Here is a 20,614-nt window from a genome sequence, read left to right on the forward strand (position 1 = left end):
AGGCTTGCGCACACCTGCACGACGTTTTCACGGTCATGCTAATTTTGACTGAGTGGACCGGAAGACATAAGACATGATATCAAATACTGCACTTCCCCCTAGATTTTAAGTGTACTTTCCATTTAGAGACGGACGTTTAAACGGATTAGTTAAATATCAGCTCAACACATCGAAAATTGAGGTCGATCTCCACAGTCACGAACGTTGCTTACAGATTGAATGATGCTTATATCTTATGGCTGACCTGACTGACGCGCTAACTAAACATTCATGCGCCTTTTACACTGAAACTTTGAAGAAATAAAGGCCAGTAAATCCTCTAAAGTACACTGAACGGACATTATGTGATATGTAAACAAGCCGGTTGAACATTGAATCGTGTCATGTTTACCCAAAGGCAATCTACACCCAATGCCGGTTTTAGAGAACTAGAAAAGATATTTTTAATTTTGGTGTTAATTGAAATCAGTGGCAAAATTTGGCCGCCTACTATCTCGACTTCTCCGCCTGTTCAATTTATTTCCCTAGAGAATGAAATCACACACATGCAGAACTGTGTCAAAATTTACCGGAGTGACTTCGAGAAGAACATTACTGCTCGCATAAAGTATGTGTTTGAACATTGGCCAAATGTATCTTAGAATTCAAAGAAACCACTTCAGTACGGAAAACCGCGCGTTAATTAAATGACGAATGACTGGCATTTTTTCAAAATTTAGTGATCGCGAGCTTTAATGGACCGAAAAGGGATTACATCATTTCACGCCGAGTGCGATTAAACCGTATCTCCAAGAAAGTCTGGTGTTTATTGTAAAGAACGATGCGTAATACGAAGTGGGCCATTTTCCTCAGATTCAGTTTAATGAAAGATCTTTAATAGTAGTTGTGAAAGTTGCGACCAACGCTCCTCGTTAACCTAATTAAAAATGCAGATTATCTCCGCTGGAAAGGCTACAAAACCGAACTCGATGTCAGTTCCTGGTTTCTGCAATGCTTCCGCATACAGTATGTATATTGTTTGAAATGATTTCTTAAATTATACGTATTGACCATGAATTAGGTGGAAAAAACAAAAACAAAAACAAAGAAAGCAGCTCGCTACCATGGCCGAGACCATATAAAAGCTTTCACCGAGAAACAAGAAAACTTCAAAGTTTTCAAGGTTTCTTGTTTCCCGATTAAAGCTTCTATCTTCTCCAATCCTGACTGACACAACTAGGTTCTTAGCCTGACTATTATTTGTTTCAGTTTTATTGATTCGAAGTATATGTTAAAGAAATACTTCTTTATTTTTTTTATTAAAAGTTTAATTATTCCCTCTCTAATATATCGTATCCTTGAGTACTCTAGGTTTCTTGACAAATGTAATTTATAGTTGCATAAAAATAGAATCGAACCAATCCTGTAAATTTACAAGGAAGAAACCAAAGTTCGAAATTAGCACCCCGGGCGATCAACTGAGGAAATAAGGTAACGAGGATTGGTAATGGTGTGATACCGGCTTTTATACGCGGGGCATTAACTCCGTTTCAATTAGAGGATATTGGAGGGACTTAGTTACGCTAAAGAGAGAGGTTGGTTTGCTTTATGACCCACTGTTTTTTGAAATATAGAAACTAAACTGACGTAACGTTCTTTAGTAAATTGCAATGGACATTTGTGTACTTAATCGCGGAATTGGTAATGTTTTCGCTTATAAGTTCAAGAGCTGACGTAAACTGCTTCCAGATAAAGCTTCTTTAATTTTAGCAGAGGTGATATTGTTATAGTTAAGCAACGTAAGCGTAGGTGAACAACCTTATATACAGCGTTTTTTTTTTTTTTTTCGCCTTCCTTTTTTTTTTCAAGACGAGAAACAAGCGCAAAGCCCTGTTATGGTTTCTTTCACTGCCTGTCGAACTTCCTTGATCTTCCAGCAGTAAAGAACTGGGTTTAACGACGAATTAAGGTAGATTAGGGTAAATACCCATACTTGTGCGAGTAAAAGAGTAACACTTACGCCTTGAGCTATCGAGACTGCCGATACTACAGTAGTTGGAAGATAACATGCTACCAAAGTAAGGTGAACCCACAATGCATTGAAAACTGTCTTTTTGTATCGCGCCATGTTAAGTCCGGTATTTCCTGTTTGGCCTCCATGTGTGTCTTGTAACTGCATTTGCAGACGTCGTATTATAAAAAAGATTCTCGTATAAGAATAAGTTGAAATTATGATTGCAGGAAGGAAAGTGAGTAACCAGAAGATGTATAAGTAGAAAAGAGGAATGATCCAAACAGAAAGAAAGCCAGCCACACTGGTTGGAACCCAAAAAAGGAAAACGGCCACGCGAACTCGCTTGAGAGTAACGACTTGTCTGTATCGTAACCTCAATAACAGAGCGAGAAGTCTGTCCACACTGATTGTGGTCAATGTTAATATGGATACAACGCAGAATATTCCGTTGATACACTGAGACCATATTTGAATAACTCGACTAAGATGCAGACGTTCAAATAAAGCTGAGAAAATAACAGCGACCGTTAGAGGCTGGCCTAGGACGCCAACACCAAGATCCGTGATTGCTAGAGAACGAAGCAATAGCTTTGATGCCGGATTTAGAGAAGTCTCCTTGTGAAGGGCGAGTAGGATCAAACTGTTCCCAATAGTAGCTGTAATAGTAAGAACAATGCAGAACGACGCCATAGAAATGCAGTGAAGGGCAATGAACCGATAATTCTCGCTGCCCGAAACTGAACTGGAACAAAACAGATATCCGTCAAACATTTCTTCGCTGGTTTGGTCGCTTAAGTTTGCCATCTTTTTGAAGGCTGCTCTAAAAAACTAGCTTAAGCAAAAACGGATTTAACAAGCGGCAGATTTTCGTTCGAATCGTAATTTTTAAAGTGTTCTTCTTGTTCCAAAGGCCTTTCTCGCCCGTGAATGTGGGGTTATTAACGTTGGTCAGCTGCAAAGTTTGGTAAATCTTTGAGAATGACTTGCCTTCAAGTTATTGCCTTCGGTTTTACATCGCAGGTGTTCGTTCAGCAAGTGGCTTTTCTGGCCTAATAGTTTTTTGTTGATCGGTTGTATGACATATATAACGCGCATTTGCCTGTTGAATGACGGATGTTTAATCGATCGATAAGTCTGATATCAGCTGGACACTTTAAAAAGGAACTCTCATCACCATGAGCTGTCCATCTCAATGGCGCCTTAATACAACATTCGGACCACTCAGAATTCTCCTTCTCATCGTGAACCAGTTAAATTCAAAGTGCCAAATAATGCAATAGCGAACGGGTATTTGCCGGTAACTATACATTATACATGCACGTATTTTGTGCGGCCATAAGCCGTGTTTCTTCTGGTAGCTTTACATGTAGCCTTGGAACAGGGCAATGAATTAGACCGATGGCAACTCGGCAACATAGGGCTTTAATACAGAAGCAAATCCTTCCATTAATTTCAATTTTCAGTGGACCAGTCCATTTAGTTCTCCATCTCGCCATCGGTCAGAATTCTCCTTCTCATCGTGTACCAGTTTGCCACATTATTTTACAGCAATATTTGCTGGCTGAATAATGAAAAATGTATCTGCTTAAAAATTGGCTAAATCACACTATTTGAATATGTTAACACGCAGACCGAACTTTGAATACATCAACTCCAATTCAATTGACGGTTTTAGCCTTGACTGACCTGCCTTTTCTGTGATCGTGACGTTAATAGAGCTCCAGAAGTGGAGAGCTAAATGGACTGGTCCACTGTAAATTGAAATTAATGGAAGGATTTTGCCTCTACATCAAAGAGCCCTTTGTTGCGGAGTTCCCATCGGTCTAATTCATTGCCCTGTTCCAAAGCTACATGTAAAGCTACCAGAAGGAACACGGCTTATGGCCACGTAAAGTATGTGCATGTATATTGTATATAGTTACCGGCAAATACCCGTTCGCTATTGTACTTATTTGGCACTTTGAATTTAAGGTGCAGTTAAGGTATTAACTTCATCCTGTCACTTTTAAATTGTATGCCCTAGTCTTTATGTCTATAAAACTTTTATCTACTTGTATCCATGACGCTTATTTTGAGAGCCGGCTTAATGGGAGCACCCGGGTGATACGGACAGTTTTGCTTGTTCCCTTGGTTTCTCTAGTAACTGGTTTCACTGGTGCCAGTGATATTTGAACTTGATTCTTTACTGAGGGGCCTGAAGGGGTAAACTGGGTTTTGCCAACATTTTCTGGGAAAGTGAGACTTGGCTGAGGCACTTGGTCTAGGAATCGCAACCAAAAAAATGAGGACTTGGATTTGGGCAACACAAAAGTTGGGAAATGGGATTTGGGCAAAATTTGGGCTGGAAAATGGGATTTGCGACCAGTTATCAAAGTCCCGAAATTGTTGTCAATAAAATGCGGTAAATAAAACCCCTATTGACCGGCCTCCCCCATTAAGCGGCCGCGGCCACCTTTTGGTCGTCCCAATGAGGGTTTTCTATTGTCCTTACCTCTATCAAGCGGCCACCCAAAATTAAGTGCGCGTAGTTTGGTTTTGTTTAAGAAAAGGTGATGACAGATTAGAGTCAGAAATAGAAAGTGAATAAAAAAAGAAAACATTTATCGTTGTCTTCATGTGATTCCATGTCGCCTTAGAGTATGTTTATATTTGAATAAATTGACGTTTGTGCTAAGCCTTATTCTAATTCGTTACGAACCTCTATTAAGCAGCCACCACCTCCTATTTCCCCGAGGGTGGCCACTGAAGCGCGAATGAAACGGCGCATAACATAATCAGTGCATAAATGATTTAAAACGCAATTTTTGAAGACAGACACTACCTTGCTGATGCAGGATACTTAGATGATACGTTAATTTTTACACTTACTGATCCGCCCTTAGGACATGCTACCGTTGGAAGCTCTTGCGAAAATAAAATAACAAACCCACACTAGGGCCGGAAAAATACTGAAATCAAATACATAAAACAAAGAAACACAATGGGAGACTAATGTTTCCTTCCAGGTTTTGGGTGCGATGTAAATTAATTTGTGTAAAAATTGCATGTTACGGATGCAGAACACTGAGTTTAATTCCTCATTTCTGTGCTTGCTTTTGTTCTCTACGGTTTTGAACCCCATTGTTTTGGTCGTTGTAAAATTTTATATCTTTCGAATTCCTGTTTACAAATTCTGTTTGCGTCTGACGCCTCAGGAAAAACATTACCTTACGATCCATTCACCTGCATCTTTTGTTTCCATGATATTGCTTAATTGGTTATTCTTATATGGCTTCGATCATATCAATATTCTATTACAGGTGTTTGGAAAGTGTAATGGTCACTCGTTGAACAAATATCCAACAGTCACTAAACGACAGAAAAAAAAAAGAAATTTTAAAATCAATTCAAGAGAAGTAGCTATGACAACATGTGAACCTGTGATGTAAAAGTACAACACCGGAAAATAAAACTTTCTGCACCCAGTGCTGCGTGGTCTGACGAAATGACTGATCAAAGCAGAAACTGAAAGAGCCAATGTAAAATGTCACTCTGCCAGATAAATCGGAAACACAAATCAGCTACTTCACACAGTATTTTTAAGTCAACATGAACTACACTGAACATGATAACGATTTGAGCACCGCAGCAAAGGCAGTGTTGTCAACGTGGTATGGTCTCACAGGTTTGGGGGCCATCATTGGAAACGGGGTTGTGTTGTGGTTGATCATCACTAAAAGGTCGCTAAGAACAATTTCGAACTTGTTGCTGTCTTCGTTGGCAGCTGCGGACCTTTTAGTGGGATTCGTTATACAGCCCGTGTGGATATCTATTAGATACACAGCTTACAATGTAGATCGTGTACAAACCTACGGCAAAGCTATCGACTATCTTTGGATCCATACAACAGTAGCTACTACATTCAACTTATGCTGTGTAACCTTGGACAGACATATCGCCATCTTTCATCCTCTCCGCTACGAAGACATTCTCAGCTACACAAGATGTTACGGGCTGATAGCCACTGTTTGGTTTTTGTCCTTGGTTCTCCCCTGCTCGAGGTTCTTGGTAGAGGATGTAATAGGTCTATCAACATTATATATTTCTTTTACAATCATAACGGTATTGATACCGATGATTATCATCATACTGTGCTCTATTCGGATTTTAAAAGCCGCTTCAGTGCAGTCCAGGCGAATAACTGTCAATACCTTGCAGAATCAAGACGCTGTGAAAAGAAGAAAAAAGAACTTCAAGGCTGCGATGACGATCAGCATTGTGATTGGTCTGTTTGTCGTTTGTTGGTTGCCGAGTCTAATAACTTCTCTTGTGCATCATTTTAGCGGTAAATCTACCTTCACCAAGTTGTGGGCACCCGTCGAAGCGGCCGCGTTTACATCATCGGCCATAAACCCGTGGGTGTATTGTTTGCGAAACGAAGAATTTAATGAAGCTTTAACTCGTACTTTGCGATTTCTTACAAGACGAAATTCGGAGCAAAACGGTCTTCATCGTTCAGTTGACGAACAGCTAGCTGAATGAAAATCGCACATGTATTATCTACCTGTTTGAATTTCCTATGTTTATTGAAGTTATACAGAAAAGCCCCGGAAATAAGTCCGTGGTACTTTCTTCTTACTATGAATAAATTCTAGATCTTGGAAAACAACTGGAAAATTAGAACTAAAAATAAAGCTGGCTCTTGTGTCTTTGTCAAAGAAAAGTAATTAGATATTCAACCTTGTAGTCACAACGAAAAGCGTGATGGATAATTGACAGAAAGAGGTATTATTTGTGGAGAGTTCAGATAATTTTACAATGGAGAAAAAAGAAAGAAAAACTTCAAGAGCGTTTACAGATATTTTAAAATGTTAGATAAGAATATTAGGATTAAATTCGTTAAGAAATGAATAAGTCATGTTTAAAAAATGCAAACAGGGTAGGCAATATCCGTAGTAAATTCTGCATCCGTAATTCTTCATCCGTAATTCTTCATCCGAACGTACTCGTAAAAACGTGTCGTCACCAGTCGCCTGACTACACAGTACACACAGCATATGCCGACAGGTTTTCCTAATTAAATCCTCTTGTGCTGCACTAGAGCGACTTTTTTTATTAATTACTTGAAAACTCATTTATTATAAATAAACAAGTGACAGCAGTGTCAAACGTCAAAGGTAAACATTAGCTTTTTTGACGTGAGCGTGATGTAGCATAATGAGGTCACTGGAGTTTAACAGCGAGATTTTCTGGCTATCGAGCATTAGTATATTAGTGAAAACTTTGAGCATAATGTGGAAAACAAAATCAGGCAAGATATCTAACGCTAGATTTCTGTTATACTACTTTTTAGCCTTTTTTCTCAATTAAGTTAAGAAGCAAGCCCAAAACTGTCTTTAGGTTTCGTTTACTGCTTGTCCAACCTCTCTGATCTTTCAGCAATAAAGAACAGGATTCAGCGAGGAATTGAGGTAAATTAAATTTACTGCCACAAACTCGGCCGGAAAAAGAGAGGGGCTTAATCCTTTTGTGGCTGCTAAAATCATTACTACAGCGAAAGGAAGATAACATATTGCCAGTGTGAGGTGAACCCACAATGCATTGAAAACTCTCTTTTTATATCGCGCCATATTTGGCGAAATACTTCCACTCTGACCTCCAAGAGTATCTTGTACTTGTGTTTGTTGACGTCGAATAGTGCGAAAGATTCTTGCGTAAGAATAAGTAGAAATTATAACCTCTAACATTACCAATACAGCACTTGAGATAAAGTAGGCAGTCATCCCATATGTAAAGAAAACCGACCGCGCTGCTTTTTAACAAGAAGAGGAAGATGATCGTACGAACGCGCTTTACAGTGACAAACTCGTCTATATCGTAAACCCAACAACAGAGCGAGTAGTCTGTCCACACCTATAGCGGTCAGTGTCGCTAAAGATACGCCAGAAGAAATCGTGGTTGTAACATACGCCAAGTATTTAGCCACTCGACAAAGTTTCCAGTTTTCGTTTATAGCGGATAATAATAAGGTGATAGCTGTCGGCTGCCCGATCACACCAACACAAAGATCGATGATCGTCAGACAACGAAGCAATAGTTTTGATGGCGGGTGGAGAGACTTGTCCTTGTGAAGGGCGAACAAGATCAAACTGTTCCCAAGAGTAGCTGTTATGGTTAGAATAACACAGAAAAACACAGTCAATGTGTAAATGTGAAGCAGATAACTTTCGCCATCCCAATGTCGACTGCAAAAGAGCATTCGGGTTGTTTCAATGTTGACGTTCGACATTATTTACAATATTTGAGACAGTTCTTGCTGTGAAGGTGTACGTGTGTTGGCTTCAAAATATGAATCTTTATTCCTCATTCGCCCAAGTTATTTTGCTTTGGAATAAGAGATGTCAAAAATCGCCCTAATTAAAAAACAAATTCTTTCAATGTCCGCGTTGGGCTAAGGTGTTGTGTATAGTTTACACTTTAACAAAGCGATGTCATGATATTTTCTAATTGTTTCTGCCTCTATGCGCTTATCTTATTTAATCAGGTCAAAACCTCTCGAGGTTGGAGATCAGTGTATTCTTTAGACGGGAAACGTTACTTTTACTGATGTTACCTTCATAAATATTCAATAATAAGTTAGATCATGTGGATCTGATGTGCAGAAATCATCTAAAGTGTAGAAACTTGTGTCATTCATATTAACAAAATACTATCCTCTAATGTAAACACACTGGCGAACTATTTGTAAGCAAATCAAACTGGCAATTAAAGTAATAATTACTGTCGACTGAAAGGCGCACTTTTACCTCAAAAAATTATTTGAGGGAATCGATTTATAATTTTTGTACTGGCTTTTTAGGTGTCAGATTAAATATTTAAAGCTCAATTTTTCCGTCTCGGTCTTTCTCAATCAATATCCCAACCCCGTAAATGAAAGATAGGTGTTATCTGAATTTAATTCCGAGAATTGAAACATCATTAATTCGAAACAATAAGCATGCAGCTGTATGTACTTAATCCCTTACCAGCGAATTTAAACTGATAAGAACTCGCCTTTGTTATCGTATGGTATTAAATCCTTCTTGTTATATATATGTATTACCATATCAATGAATGTTTGGAGCGCAGACCATTATATTATTGTGATTAATTATGGAAAAGGAAAAACCGAAGTAGAACAACCACACACGATGAAAGCAGCAGGAAATGTAATCTGGCTATGAAGTGACGAACTAGAGGTTGTTCTTCTTTAGTCATCATGCTTACCACACTCGTATTAGTTAACGGGCGAAGGCGATCAGAACTAATTGTTTGTCACTTTTCAAAATGCTCAGTTTGCGAGAAATTAAAGAGGAATATGATGCTTTGTTATAAAAGCACTAATTTTAAGTTTATAATATCAGGCAGATGGATTGTGAACCGAATTCAGAGAGAAATAAACTAAAGGAAATGGCAAATTCAGTGCTCATTTGTAGGACGTCTTGTCTCTTTCATTCAGTTCAATATGTTTTTCAATACGTTTTTTTATTAGGGGGCGAGTTCAGCCTCGTTGGTCCGTTCTAATCAGTTCTCGACGTGGTTCCATCAGCTGAAACCACATTTCAATTATTTGATCGTGATTTGGTTTTCGTGCATATTTTTCAATCCACTGATCCCCATAGTTGAATGTCAATAATGAAGGACGAGTTTCGAGAGACAGTTATGGTGAAAACGCCATGGTGACGTCTATACCATTTTACAGCGAGATCAGCAACAGATTCAAGGCCAGGCCAATATATATAGTGTCCAGAATTCATGGGCTGCATACTGTAGAGAGTTGAATTTGAAAAGAAACATTTACAAATTCAGACTATGGATACTTGCGTAAGGGTTTCATTTTTAAATTATTTACTTCCATCCTTTCAAGTTCAGGTATGGAATTCTCAAAGCTCCCGAAAACTGTATGGGCTCGAAAATAAACCGAGAACTTCCAGAAAACGTTTTATTACGACTCTCTAAACTTTCGGACTCGATAATTTACTTTATTTTCCACCGTTGATGTACTCGAACCCGTGAGCTTTCAGAAACCTTTAAACACTCACATGAAACACCCAGTACATTCAATCAACGCTGAAGGTGAACAATGTACAATTCTAAACATTACTGGAAAGTTCAAGGAATCACGATTAATGACCTACGATAAAGGAAAAAAAAAACCGAAAAACTTCACAATATGCTTCAAGAGCAGTGAACACTTTATTTGGAGTTACTAAATAACAATATTAGGATTAACGGCGTGAAGAAATGAATAAGTCAGTTGTCAAAAGTGAATAAGTCAGTTGTGAATAATATTAGGATTAAAGGCGTTAAGAAATGAATAAGTCAGTTGTCAAAAATATAATCAGGATAGTCTAAAAACGTAATCCGCAATAAGCTACGTAATAAATGCTACATTCGCAATTTTTTATCGGCCCTTACACGTTAAAGAGTGTCGTCACCAGTCCCCTGACTACACAGTGAGATTTTTTGGGTATCAAGCATTAGCATGTAGTAATGAAAAATTTGAGCATACAGTAATGAGCAAACCCAAAGTGGGTTTTTAGCCAAAATATTTTGCCTACGTTTCTGCTATACTACTTTATTCATAATTAAGTTGAGAGACAAGCCCAAAACTGTCTTAAGGTTTCCTTTACTGCTTGTCGAACTTCTTTGATCTTCCAGCAATAGAGAAAAGGATTCAGTGAGGAATTGAGGTAAACGAAATTGACTGCCACATCCTCGGCCAAAAAAAGAGACGAATCTAATCCTCTTCTTGCTGCTACAGTCATTACTACTGCGAAAGGAAGATAACATGTCGCCAGTGTGAGGTGAACCCACAATGCATTGATAACTGTCTTTTTATATCGCGCCATATTTGGCGAAACACTTCCACTCTGACCTCCAAGAGTATCTTGTACTTGTGTTTGTTGACGTCGGATAGTGCGAAAGATTCTTGCGTAAGAATAAGTAGAAATGATAACCTCTAACATTACTAATACAGCACTTGTGATGAAGTAGGCAGTCATATCCCAAACATAGAGAATACCGACCGCGCTGCTTTTTAACCAGAAGAGGATGATGATCGTACGAACGCGCTTTGCAGTGACAATTTGTCTATATCGTAAACCCAACAACAGAGCGAGTAGTCTGTCCACACTTATAGCGGTCAGTGTCGCTAAAGATACGCCAGAAGAAATCGTGGTTGTAACATACGCCAAGTATTTAGCCACTCGACAAAGTTTCCAGTTTTCGTTTATAGCAGATAATAATAAGGTGATAGCTGTCGGCTGCCCGATCACACCAACGCAGAGATCGGTGACCGTCAGACAACGAAGCAATAGTTTTGATGGCGGGTGGAGAGACTTGTCCTTGTGAAGGGCGAACAAGATCAAACTGTTCCCGAGAGTAGCTGTTATGGTTAGAGTAACACAGAAAAACACAGTAAACGTGTAAATGTGAAGCAGATAACTTTCGCCGTCCCAATGTCGACTGCAAAAGAGCATTCGGGTTGTTTCAATGTTGACGTTCGACATTATTTGCAATATTCCGAGACAGTTCTTGTTGTGAAGGTGTACGTGTGTTGGCTTCGACATATGAAGCTTTATTCCCTCATTCGCTCAAGTCATTTTGCTTTGGAATAGAAGATGTCAAAAATCGTCCTAATTAAAAAAAAAAAAATTCTTTCAGTGTCCGCGTTGGGCTAAGGTGTTGTGTATAGTTTACACTTTAACAAAGCGATGTCATGATATTTTCTAATTGTTTCTGCCTCTATGTGCTTATCTTATTTAATCAGGTCAAAACCTCTCAAGGTTGGAGATCAGTGTATTATTTAAGACGGGAAACGTTGTTGCTCTGACTGATGTTGCCTTCATAAACATTCAATAATAAGTTAGAACATGTGGATTTGATGTGCAGAAATCATCTAGAGGGTAGGAACTTGTGTCATTTCACAGAACACTATCCTCTAATGTAAACACACTCGCGAACTATTTGTAAGCAAATCAAACTGGCAATTAAAGTAATAATTATTTTCGATTGAAAGGCGCACTTTTACTTCAAAAGTTATTTGAGGAAATCGATTGATAACTTTTGTACTGACTTTTTAAGCGTCAGATTAAATTGTCATGTCTACTGATTTAAAACAACCTTATGCCTTCTCTTAAAGCGCAATTTGCCGTCTCGGACTTTCTTAATTAATATCCCAACTCCGCAATAAAAGAAAGGTGTTATCTCAATCAAATTCAGAGAATTGAAACAATATTAATTCGAAACAATAAGCATGCAGATATATGCACTTGAGCCTTTAATAAGGAATTTAAACGTAATAACTTATCTTTGTTATCGTATGGTATTAAAATCCTTCTGGTTTTATATATTACCATATCAATGAATGTTTGGACCGCAGGCAATTATAATATTGAGATTAATTATGGGAAGGGAAAAACTAAAGCAGAACAACCGCACACGATGAAAGTCGCAAGACGTGTGATTTGGCTATGATGTCAGTGTTCTTCTTTGGTCATCATGCTTGGGACACTCGTATTAGTTAACAGCGAAGGCGATCAGAACTGATTGTTTTTCACTTCTCAAAATGCTCAGTTTGAAAGAAATTAATGAGGAATGCTTTGTTATAAAAGCACGGCCTAATTTCTGTTTGCATTATCAGGAAGATGGATTGTGAACCGAATTCAAGGAGAAATAGACAAACGAAAAGGGCAAATTCAGTGCTCATTTGCGAGACGTATTATCTCTTTCAATTCAGTAGTTAAGGTGATTACGCTTAAAAAGAAGGGCATTAAAAAAATTCTCAAACTTCATCCAGTTGGTAATCATATTATATACATCAGAAAAATGCAATGAAAGTAGCGGTCACCGTGTTCGTTTTTGCACAACATGGATGGCCTCTATGGCAACTTTGCGACCGACGAGGTTGTCATTACTTAACCTTTAGTTAGCCGAAAGGGGCACTAGAAATTCTAAGAAAAGCACTTGTTGGATTAATTTACTAGAGAAGTTAAACAAAATAGACCCTGAACTTACATTTTAAACCATGTTAGTGAAACAGGAGTTACGATTATACTAAAAACTTAACAGGAGTTACGATAATACTACAAACTTAAGAATTCTCTGTGTGGGCACAAAGAAGAGTTTGGTCAGGGATGACATGAAATGTTGATATGTGAATTTACTTTGCCCTGGAACCTACAGCGCATGCTCCAGTCTGTCATAACCATCAAGTATGTACTTTACTTACTACCCGTTCGATTCTTCGATTCCTTAACCTGCTCAAGTCGCTCTTGATACGTTTGACGTAATATATCAAATATGAAAGACCGTGTTTGACCACATTTGCAAATTAACACGAAGACAGTTGAGAATACGACGCGTAGCGGAGTATGTTTTGCGAACTCCGATCGGGGCGAGTGACAAGCACTAGGTTTGCTTAGACACGGACCTACGCACAACCTGAGAGGGGGTTTAACATAACTGTCATTGGCTCCTACCCCAGAACCAACACCAGTGCCACTTGAGTCAAACATATTCTTGCAATAATTCCAAGCAAGAACAAAGCGAAGTCGAACGGGGAGGTATTCACTAAAGGTTTTGGCAGTAGGAGTGTCCGGTCCGAACCTTCAAACCCTTACCCTATTTCAGACCAGAAATGGGTTCCATTTCCGTAAACATTGAAAAGGGCTACAAAATTGCCATGTTGACGCAAAAAAAAAAACCCACCAGTTTCTTGTAAACAAAATACCCAATGCTAAGCCAAAGTGAAAAAGATAAACTGTTTCGTACCTAAATTGCCAAAATCTATGCCCAAATTTTCGACCAAAACATATCCCAAACACCATTCCCATTGGGGCCGCACGTACCGATATAGGCCTTACAGGTGAGTAAAATAGCTCAACTGTCACTCTTCCAGCGTACTTCATTGTTTGTGAATTATCCATTATGACAGAATTACCTGAAAAAACTAAGTTATTAGGCAATCCGTAATTGTATTACTTGCGAAACAACCGATTTCTGTGAAGTTTATTTCTTAGAGGACGAATTTTGGAAGAAAATCAACATTTTGGAAGAGATCAACAAACAAGGAATTGAGAGGACATACTAAAGGCAACGCGCGAGTGGAATTTTTCATGTTTATTTAATATGATTATTTAATAATTTACGATAAAGAAAACAAAAACTTTACTACATGGTTCAAGAGCGCTTTACAAATATGTCAATATACTAAAAACAATATTTGAGATAAGGCCATTTTTCAAAATGCAAACAGGATATTCTACAGCTGTAATCCGTGATAAATTACAGCACATGCCGACAGGTTTTGCTAATTCAACCCTCTTGTGCTGCCTCAGAGCGAGTTATTTTCATTACTATAAAGCTCAATTCGTTTATAAATAACCAAGCCAGAGCAATAGAGTATTACATTGAGGCGTGGCTCATGCTAAATTAGTGTAACAAGCGTTAAGAGTAATTATTATATTTTTTTGCGAGCATAATGTGAGCATAATGGAGCAAAACGAGGCCTTTCGAGCATAATAGTGAGATTTTTTGTTCATTAGATTGAGCATTAACACAGTAGAGAAAACCTTAAATATAATGTGCAAAACCCTAAGTGGGAATCAGCAAGATATTTAATACTAGGTTTCTGCTAAACTAATTCTTTTCAGCCGGTTTTGAGACAAAAGCCCGGCGAAACTGTCTTAAGGTTTTCTTTACTGCTTGTCGAACTTCTTTGATCTTCCAGCAATAAAGAATAGGATTCAGTGAGGAATTGAGGTAAACGAAATTTACCGCCATAGACTCGGCCAGAAAAAGAGACGGGCTTAATCCTTTTGTAGCTGCTAAAGTCATTACTACAGCGAAAGGCAGATAACATATTGCCAGTGTGAGGTGAACCCACAATGCATTGAAAACTGTCCTTTTATATCGCGCCATTTTTGGCGAAATACTTCCACTCTGACCTCCAAAAGTAAACTTTAGTTGCTTTTGTAGACGTCGAAAAGTGTAAAAGATTCTTGCGTAAGAATAAGTAGAAATTATGACCTGTAACATTACCGAGACAGCACTTGTGATGAAGTAGGCAGTCATATCCCAAATGTAAAGAAAACCGACCGCGCTGCTTTTTAACCAGAAGAGGAAGGTGATCGTACGAACGCGCTTTACAGTGACAACTTGTCTATATCGTAATCCCAATAACAGAGCAAGTAGTCTGTCCACACTTATAGCGGTTAGTGTCGCCAAAGATACGCCAGAAGAAATCGTGGTTGTAACATACGCCAAGTATTTAGCCACTCGACAAAGTTTCCAGTTTTCGTTTATAGCGGATAATAATAAGGTGATAGCTGTCGGCTGCCCGATCACACCAACACAGAGATCGGTGACCGTCAGACAACGAAGCAATAGTTTTGATGGCGGGTGGAGAGACTTGTCCTTGTGAAGGGCGAACAAGATCAAACTGTTCCCAAGAGTAGCTGTTATGGTTAGAATAACACAGAAAAACACAACAGATGAGTAAATGTGAAGCAGATAACTTTCGCCGTCCCAATGTCGACTGCAAAACAGCATTGGGGTGGTTTCTCTGCTGAAGTTTGGCATGATTTACATTTTTCCGAAGATAGCTCTTACTGTGAATGTGGGCAACAGTTCTTGTTGTGAATAAACCTTTACATTTTGAGGCCAATACAGGCGGCCTGTATCGGCCCTAATTAGAGAAAAGTATTCCGGTCCGCTTTGAACTTAGGTGTAGTGCGTCAAAAGTTTACAGCCGGTTTAACAAAACGAGGTCATGATATTTTCGTTAGGTTCTTAATTGTTTTGCCTTTGTGCGGTTATCTTATTTAATCAGGTCAAAAACCTATCAAGGTTGGAGATTGTGTTCTTTTAGAGACGTGCAGTTACTCGAATGAACGTTGAAACCTCGACTGATGTAACTTTCATAGACACTGTGCCAATACGCGAGGCGCGTGCGTTAAGTTTCACAGTTATACAGTGCACACGAGCACTAGCCACTTAGACATCGTTAAAGCGCGGCGTGTGTTGGCTTCAAAATGTTAAGCGTCATTGCCTAAGTCGCTCAATTTATTTTGTTCTGGTACAAAATAAATTTAAAAAACTCTCTGATTTGTTTTAATTGTTTCGGTGTCTGCGTTCGGCTGAGGTGTAGTGTATTTTAAGTCAAGTCGTCAAACTCGTAATTGTTTTACCTCTAACAAAATAATAAAGATAAAATAACTGATATTTGCCTTCAGCAGTGTTTATAGCACAAAGCCTAGAGAGGCCGAGCAAACAACTGAAACAGACAATTCAAATTGAACGTAATGTACATTGTTAAGAAAATCAACTGGCCGGAGGCAAACCAGTTGGCCGAGCATTTGAACTCGGAGCTAGCGCACAAATCCAAGTAGAAATCAAACCCGGAACCGCTGAATTGCGAGTCCGACGCGCTGACCTCTCGGCTACGTTGCGTCTGTGTGCATTTCCTATTTAATCAGTCATGGTTGGAGATTGTATTCTTTTAGATGTGTCTTTACTCGAATTGGAGGGAAACGTTGTTACCTCCACTGATGTACCTTTCATACACGCTGCGTGCCATTACTTCTTGTATTGGCCTCAAAATGTGAAGGATTTATTCACAGCAACGACTGTGAAGTTTTATACATACGCAGGGTCCTGTATTGGCTTCAAAATGTGGAGTTAATTTACAGCGAGAACTATGACATTTTATGCACAAGCGGCCTCTTGTATTGACTTACAAATGTGAAGCTTTATTCCCTGAATCGCTCAATTTATAGACTGCTGGCAGTCTGTTTCTCTCCAAATTCAGCTATTGTTATGAGGCGAGACGCTTTAGCCTAAAGGGGCAAACACTCGTCTAAGTGACCCTTAGAGAAAAAATCGGCTGCCAGCAATCTACTTAATTTATTTTGTTTTGCCACAGAAGATATTACTCAAAGGCTCCTGTGAGCCAGCTCATAGATAAATTGGATAATGGAGTAAAGGTAGTTGAATACAAAAGTGTTTAGAGGAATTGGTGGACTTGGAGTATTATAAGTTATTTGCAACGTTGAGGAATGTCAATAAAAAGACAAAAAGTGGGGTGGCCATTAAGGTTATTTGTCCATTTTGAAAGGGGTTGTTATCCGTAACCTGAGGAGCATGTTAAAATTAAGGCATGAGATGCGAGACGGTGACTTGTGTTGTAGCCTATTTTGCTCTAAGTCTTTTGATATCATCCTTGTTAGGTGATAAACACCTATAGCATCAGTAGGGTGTTGATAAATAACTTCTGATTCCTGTCGCTTGGTTGTACTGTAGTCTTTATCCTGGTTAAATGCATGTCCACCATAGTACAATTTGCTTCACCTGCAGTACGCAATAAAGTCAATAGGAACCACATTATGTTTATCTTGGTATAATTTGTTTTGTCTCAGATGTTACATATAATGAAATATTCGCACGGCTTTCATAGAAATAAAAATAGGCTTATGACCACTCTAGTAAGACTGCAGGTACCTGGTGAATGTACGGTCAAGGTACGTTGGTCTAAACACGATCAGTATCTGTGTTCGGTAGTCAGTAATATACTGGTTTTTCAACTTTTCAGTGTATCCTTTGCCTGTTAAAAGATGTTTTTAAGAGCCTTTCCTTTCGCTCTGTATTTACCTTCATTAGATCAATATTGAAATCCCCCCCAAGCAGTAGAGTGGAAATTAAACGTTCTATTAATACTGAGTTATGGTCATCTTTAGTTTTGACTGAATATTAAGCCATGATAAAAAAAAACTGTCTTTTTTTCTCATTCAACGAACTACAAGTCTTCGATAATCATCATCGATATGCACTTTACAACAAGTTCTTCTTGATCATTACTTCTTGGGAAAAAGCCAATATCATCAGACAAACCATAATGGTAATGCTGCTTGTTTTTGTTAGGATCAAAGCAACCAAATAATTCACTTGGGCCTGTCTTCAACAGCACAGTCCTACTTATTGACATGTTCTGCTTTTGGAGCAACATTGTCAAAGTTGTCAGTGACATTTAGCTCTAATCATGTCCTCCGTTGCCTTATCTAGTACTTCTAAATGGTATTCTGATAACTTCATCCTTAACCTGCTCAAATCCCTGTTGGTAAGTTTGACAGTCCTCGATGAAATCTTTGTTTTCCTTTCGCCATGGTGTATAAAGCATAAGGTGCTCTCTGTAACAGTTTTCGGATTTTAAGGCCTTCTTTAAAGCTCTCGATATTGTTAACTTTTCTGTAGTCCTTCTATCAAGTGCTAAAAAGTACTTCTAGTTTAATTTTTTTTTTACACCATAGTTTTACATCTGCTGAATGTCGATTAATTTCTCGAAAGACTACTAAAGAGTTTAGCCAGGGATGAAATTAAATGTTATATATATATTGGTTATTGACCAAGCATGAGGTCAAAAAAGAACAAGGCCAATATCTAGCCATCTTGACCGAACAAGCTTGGTCAATAGGGGTTTTCTTTTCTCGCGGGACACAGCGGGTAGTTCCGAGCGGGTAAGATAGCGCCATCTTGCCCGCTCGGGTAGCCAATCACATTGCAGGATTCGGTTCATCTTGCCCGCTCACGGAGCTAGCCATGAAATAAGTGAATTTACTTTGCCCTGCAGCGCATGCTCCAGTCTGCCATAACTAACAAGTTTGTACTTCACTACCCGTTCGATTCTTGAGGAGTACGAAATTCTGAAGATATACTTCACGAGCTGCACCAGAGTACAGTCATGAGTTAACGAGAGAGCGCATTTGGTATGAGCTTTCGTGACGTTTGTGCAGCCACTGTATAGGTCTTAACATTATCACCCATTTCAACTTAATCTTTTTCACCGCTTCTGCTCAACAGGTTAACATATTTTTGGCCTCAGCTTTTTTTTTTGTACTGAACTTTAGAGAGAAGAAATATCATTTGTTGACTGAATAAACAAGAAACAGTCCAACAAAGAAATGAGGATTTTTAAATATTCGAAGCAGGAACAAGATAGATTCAGTAATGGCAGGTATGGGCTGAAGTTAATCCAACCAATAGAACAGGAATTTAATCAATAGTAAGTAACGTTTTTGAAACATATTAGCAAAAGTATGGCTTGGTGACATAATAACACAAGTTCACGAGGCTTGCTCAACACAACAACTTTATTCTCTAAGCTTCTTGGGTAATACAACAGCTTAACACAACTTCCGGTTAGGAATATATTACAGTTTTCTACTGGAGACATTGACAATTAAGTAAAGAAACAGCCCAGCAAATATGAACCCCGGCTTTGTAATACAGAAGAGCTGAACACAGCAGCAAATATCTCGAACTTGTTTCTAACTTTATTGACAATACGAGACATTTTGGTAGGACTTGGTGTAAATCCCGTTTTGAACATCTATCAGATGTTTGCGATATAAGGCAGATAGGTATGTGAAAACGTATGGCAAATTTGTCGACTATCTTTGGGTCCATACAACAGTGCCTACTGCATTCGGACCAAAATTGCATTCATTTAGTAGAAAGAAAGGCAAACAAACAGGGAACTGATGAAACATATGATTATATCTCTCAGTTAATACCAGCGCTGTGATTGGTCATTTTAGCGAGCCATATTCTACTGTACGGCCCGCTAAAATTTAAAGCATTTTTGTTGGGAAAATGTTTCGTGATTTATCGCTAGGTCAGTTATTAATTTTTATAGCAAGTACAAGTTTAAAACTTTCTTTTACTTCTAAAATTGTGTATTAAAACCTGCTAACGACTTAAGGGTCACTTAACAACGATTTGAAATTGACTCGTTTTGCTTTTAACGTTCGTCAGAAATTTGAAGCCGCTCCGTGTGAATAGAAATCGTTCCCGAACCCGGCAGGCACACAGTGGGAGATATTATAAATATTATACTGACCTCGTCTTCTCGGTCCGTACTGTAAGTTACGGATCCTCGTTTTTCCCTTTCGATTTATGGCCCGTGCGCTTCGCGCTTGGGCCATAAATCGATGAGGAGAAATGAGGATCCGTAACTTACAGTGCGGCCCTTGACCTCGGTTATTGAGGGGTATATACACGCAATTCTATCTTTATAGAGTTAAAAAGGTCGACGTATAATTAGCATGGTCGTATTGTTTCTAGAGCTAGTGAGTTATAGCCAGCTCTTTTAATCACTTAGTAGACAGTTTCACTGAATTTGAAGAAGTTTTTTCCTGCGCTTCAATTCATCATAACAAAGAAAGACTATAAAGTAACTATCGACCGTCCGTGAAACCTGGGAACGAACTTAAAGAGGCCAGGTGTTTCTGTTTTATTAGTGCTCAGGCCTCTTACTCCTCACAGAGCATGCGCCCTTTGCGCAACCCAGTCACAAGGTACAAAATCAGCCATACTGGGTCTAAACAATCCACGGCTTGACTTTCCTTTGCTTTGGATGTCCCACTGTGTAATTAACTTGCGGTCCAGTATGGCTGATTTTCCACCATTTGACGGGGTCGTGCAATTAAAATGGCCCTTTTTGTATATGAACGCAAGTAAATAAGTTCACCAGCCAACTGCCACACAACATTAAAGCTGAAATTATTGCCTTGTTTGACAAGCAACAGCTCTTTAAGATTAATACTG

General features: G+C 38.7%; 4 protein-coding genes and 1 pseudogene across 4 annotated transcripts; 1 reads left to right on the top strand and 4 right to left on the bottom strand.

Annotated features, from left to right (window-relative positions):
* Window positions 1–1,266: 1,266 nt before the first annotated feature.
* LOC149102301 (adenosine receptor A3-like) lies at window positions 1,267–3,025 on the bottom strand. Its single transcript, XM_089275004.1, has one exon. The coding sequence runs from the start codon at window positions 2,795–2,797 to the stop codon at window positions 1,844–1,846; it is 954 nt and encodes a 317-aa protein (XP_089131130.1). The 5' UTR covers window positions 2,798–3,025; the 3' UTR covers window positions 1,267–1,843.
* A 910-nt stretch (window positions 3,026–3,935) lies between these two features.
* Window positions 3,936–7,154, top strand: LOC149102302 (adenosine receptor A2a-like). Its single transcript, XM_089275361.1, has one exon. It carries the CDS (start codon window positions 5,582–5,584, stop codon window positions 6,512–6,514), a length of 933 nt encoding a protein of 310 aa, XP_089131487.1. The 5' UTR covers window positions 3,936–5,581; the 3' UTR covers window positions 6,515–7,154.
* A 184-nt stretch (window positions 7,155–7,338) lies between these two features.
* Window positions 7,339–8,284, bottom strand: LOC149102303 (beta-3 adrenergic receptor-like; annotated as a pseudogene).
* Window positions 8,285–10,188: 1,904 nt separating this feature from the next.
* On the bottom strand, window positions 10,189–11,662 carry LOC149102304 (melanocyte-stimulating hormone receptor-like). The gene has a single exon (XM_089275187.1). The coding sequence runs from the start codon at window positions 11,581–11,583 to the stop codon at window positions 10,600–10,602; it is 984 nt and encodes a 327-aa protein (XP_089131313.1). The 5' UTR covers window positions 11,584–11,662; the 3' UTR covers window positions 10,189–10,599.
* Window positions 11,663–14,653: 2,991 nt separating this feature from the next.
* LOC149102305 (adenosine receptor A3-like) lies at window positions 14,654–15,626 on the bottom strand. The gene has a single exon (XM_089274554.1). It carries the CDS (start codon window positions 15,593–15,595, stop codon window positions 14,654–14,656), a length of 942 nt encoding a protein of 313 aa, XP_089130680.1. The 5' UTR covers window positions 15,596–15,626.
* Between the last annotated feature and the right edge of the window lie 4,988 nt (window positions 15,627–20,614).

Source organism: Orbicella faveolata, unplaced genomic scaffold, assembly GCF_042242905.1.
Source record: "Orbicella faveolata isolate gen_17 unplaced genomic scaffold, um_ofav_v1 contig_36, whole genome shotgun sequence".
In the NCBI taxonomy this organism is placed as follows: Eukaryota; Metazoa; Cnidaria; class Anthozoa; order Scleractinia; family Merulinidae; genus Orbicella; species Orbicella faveolata.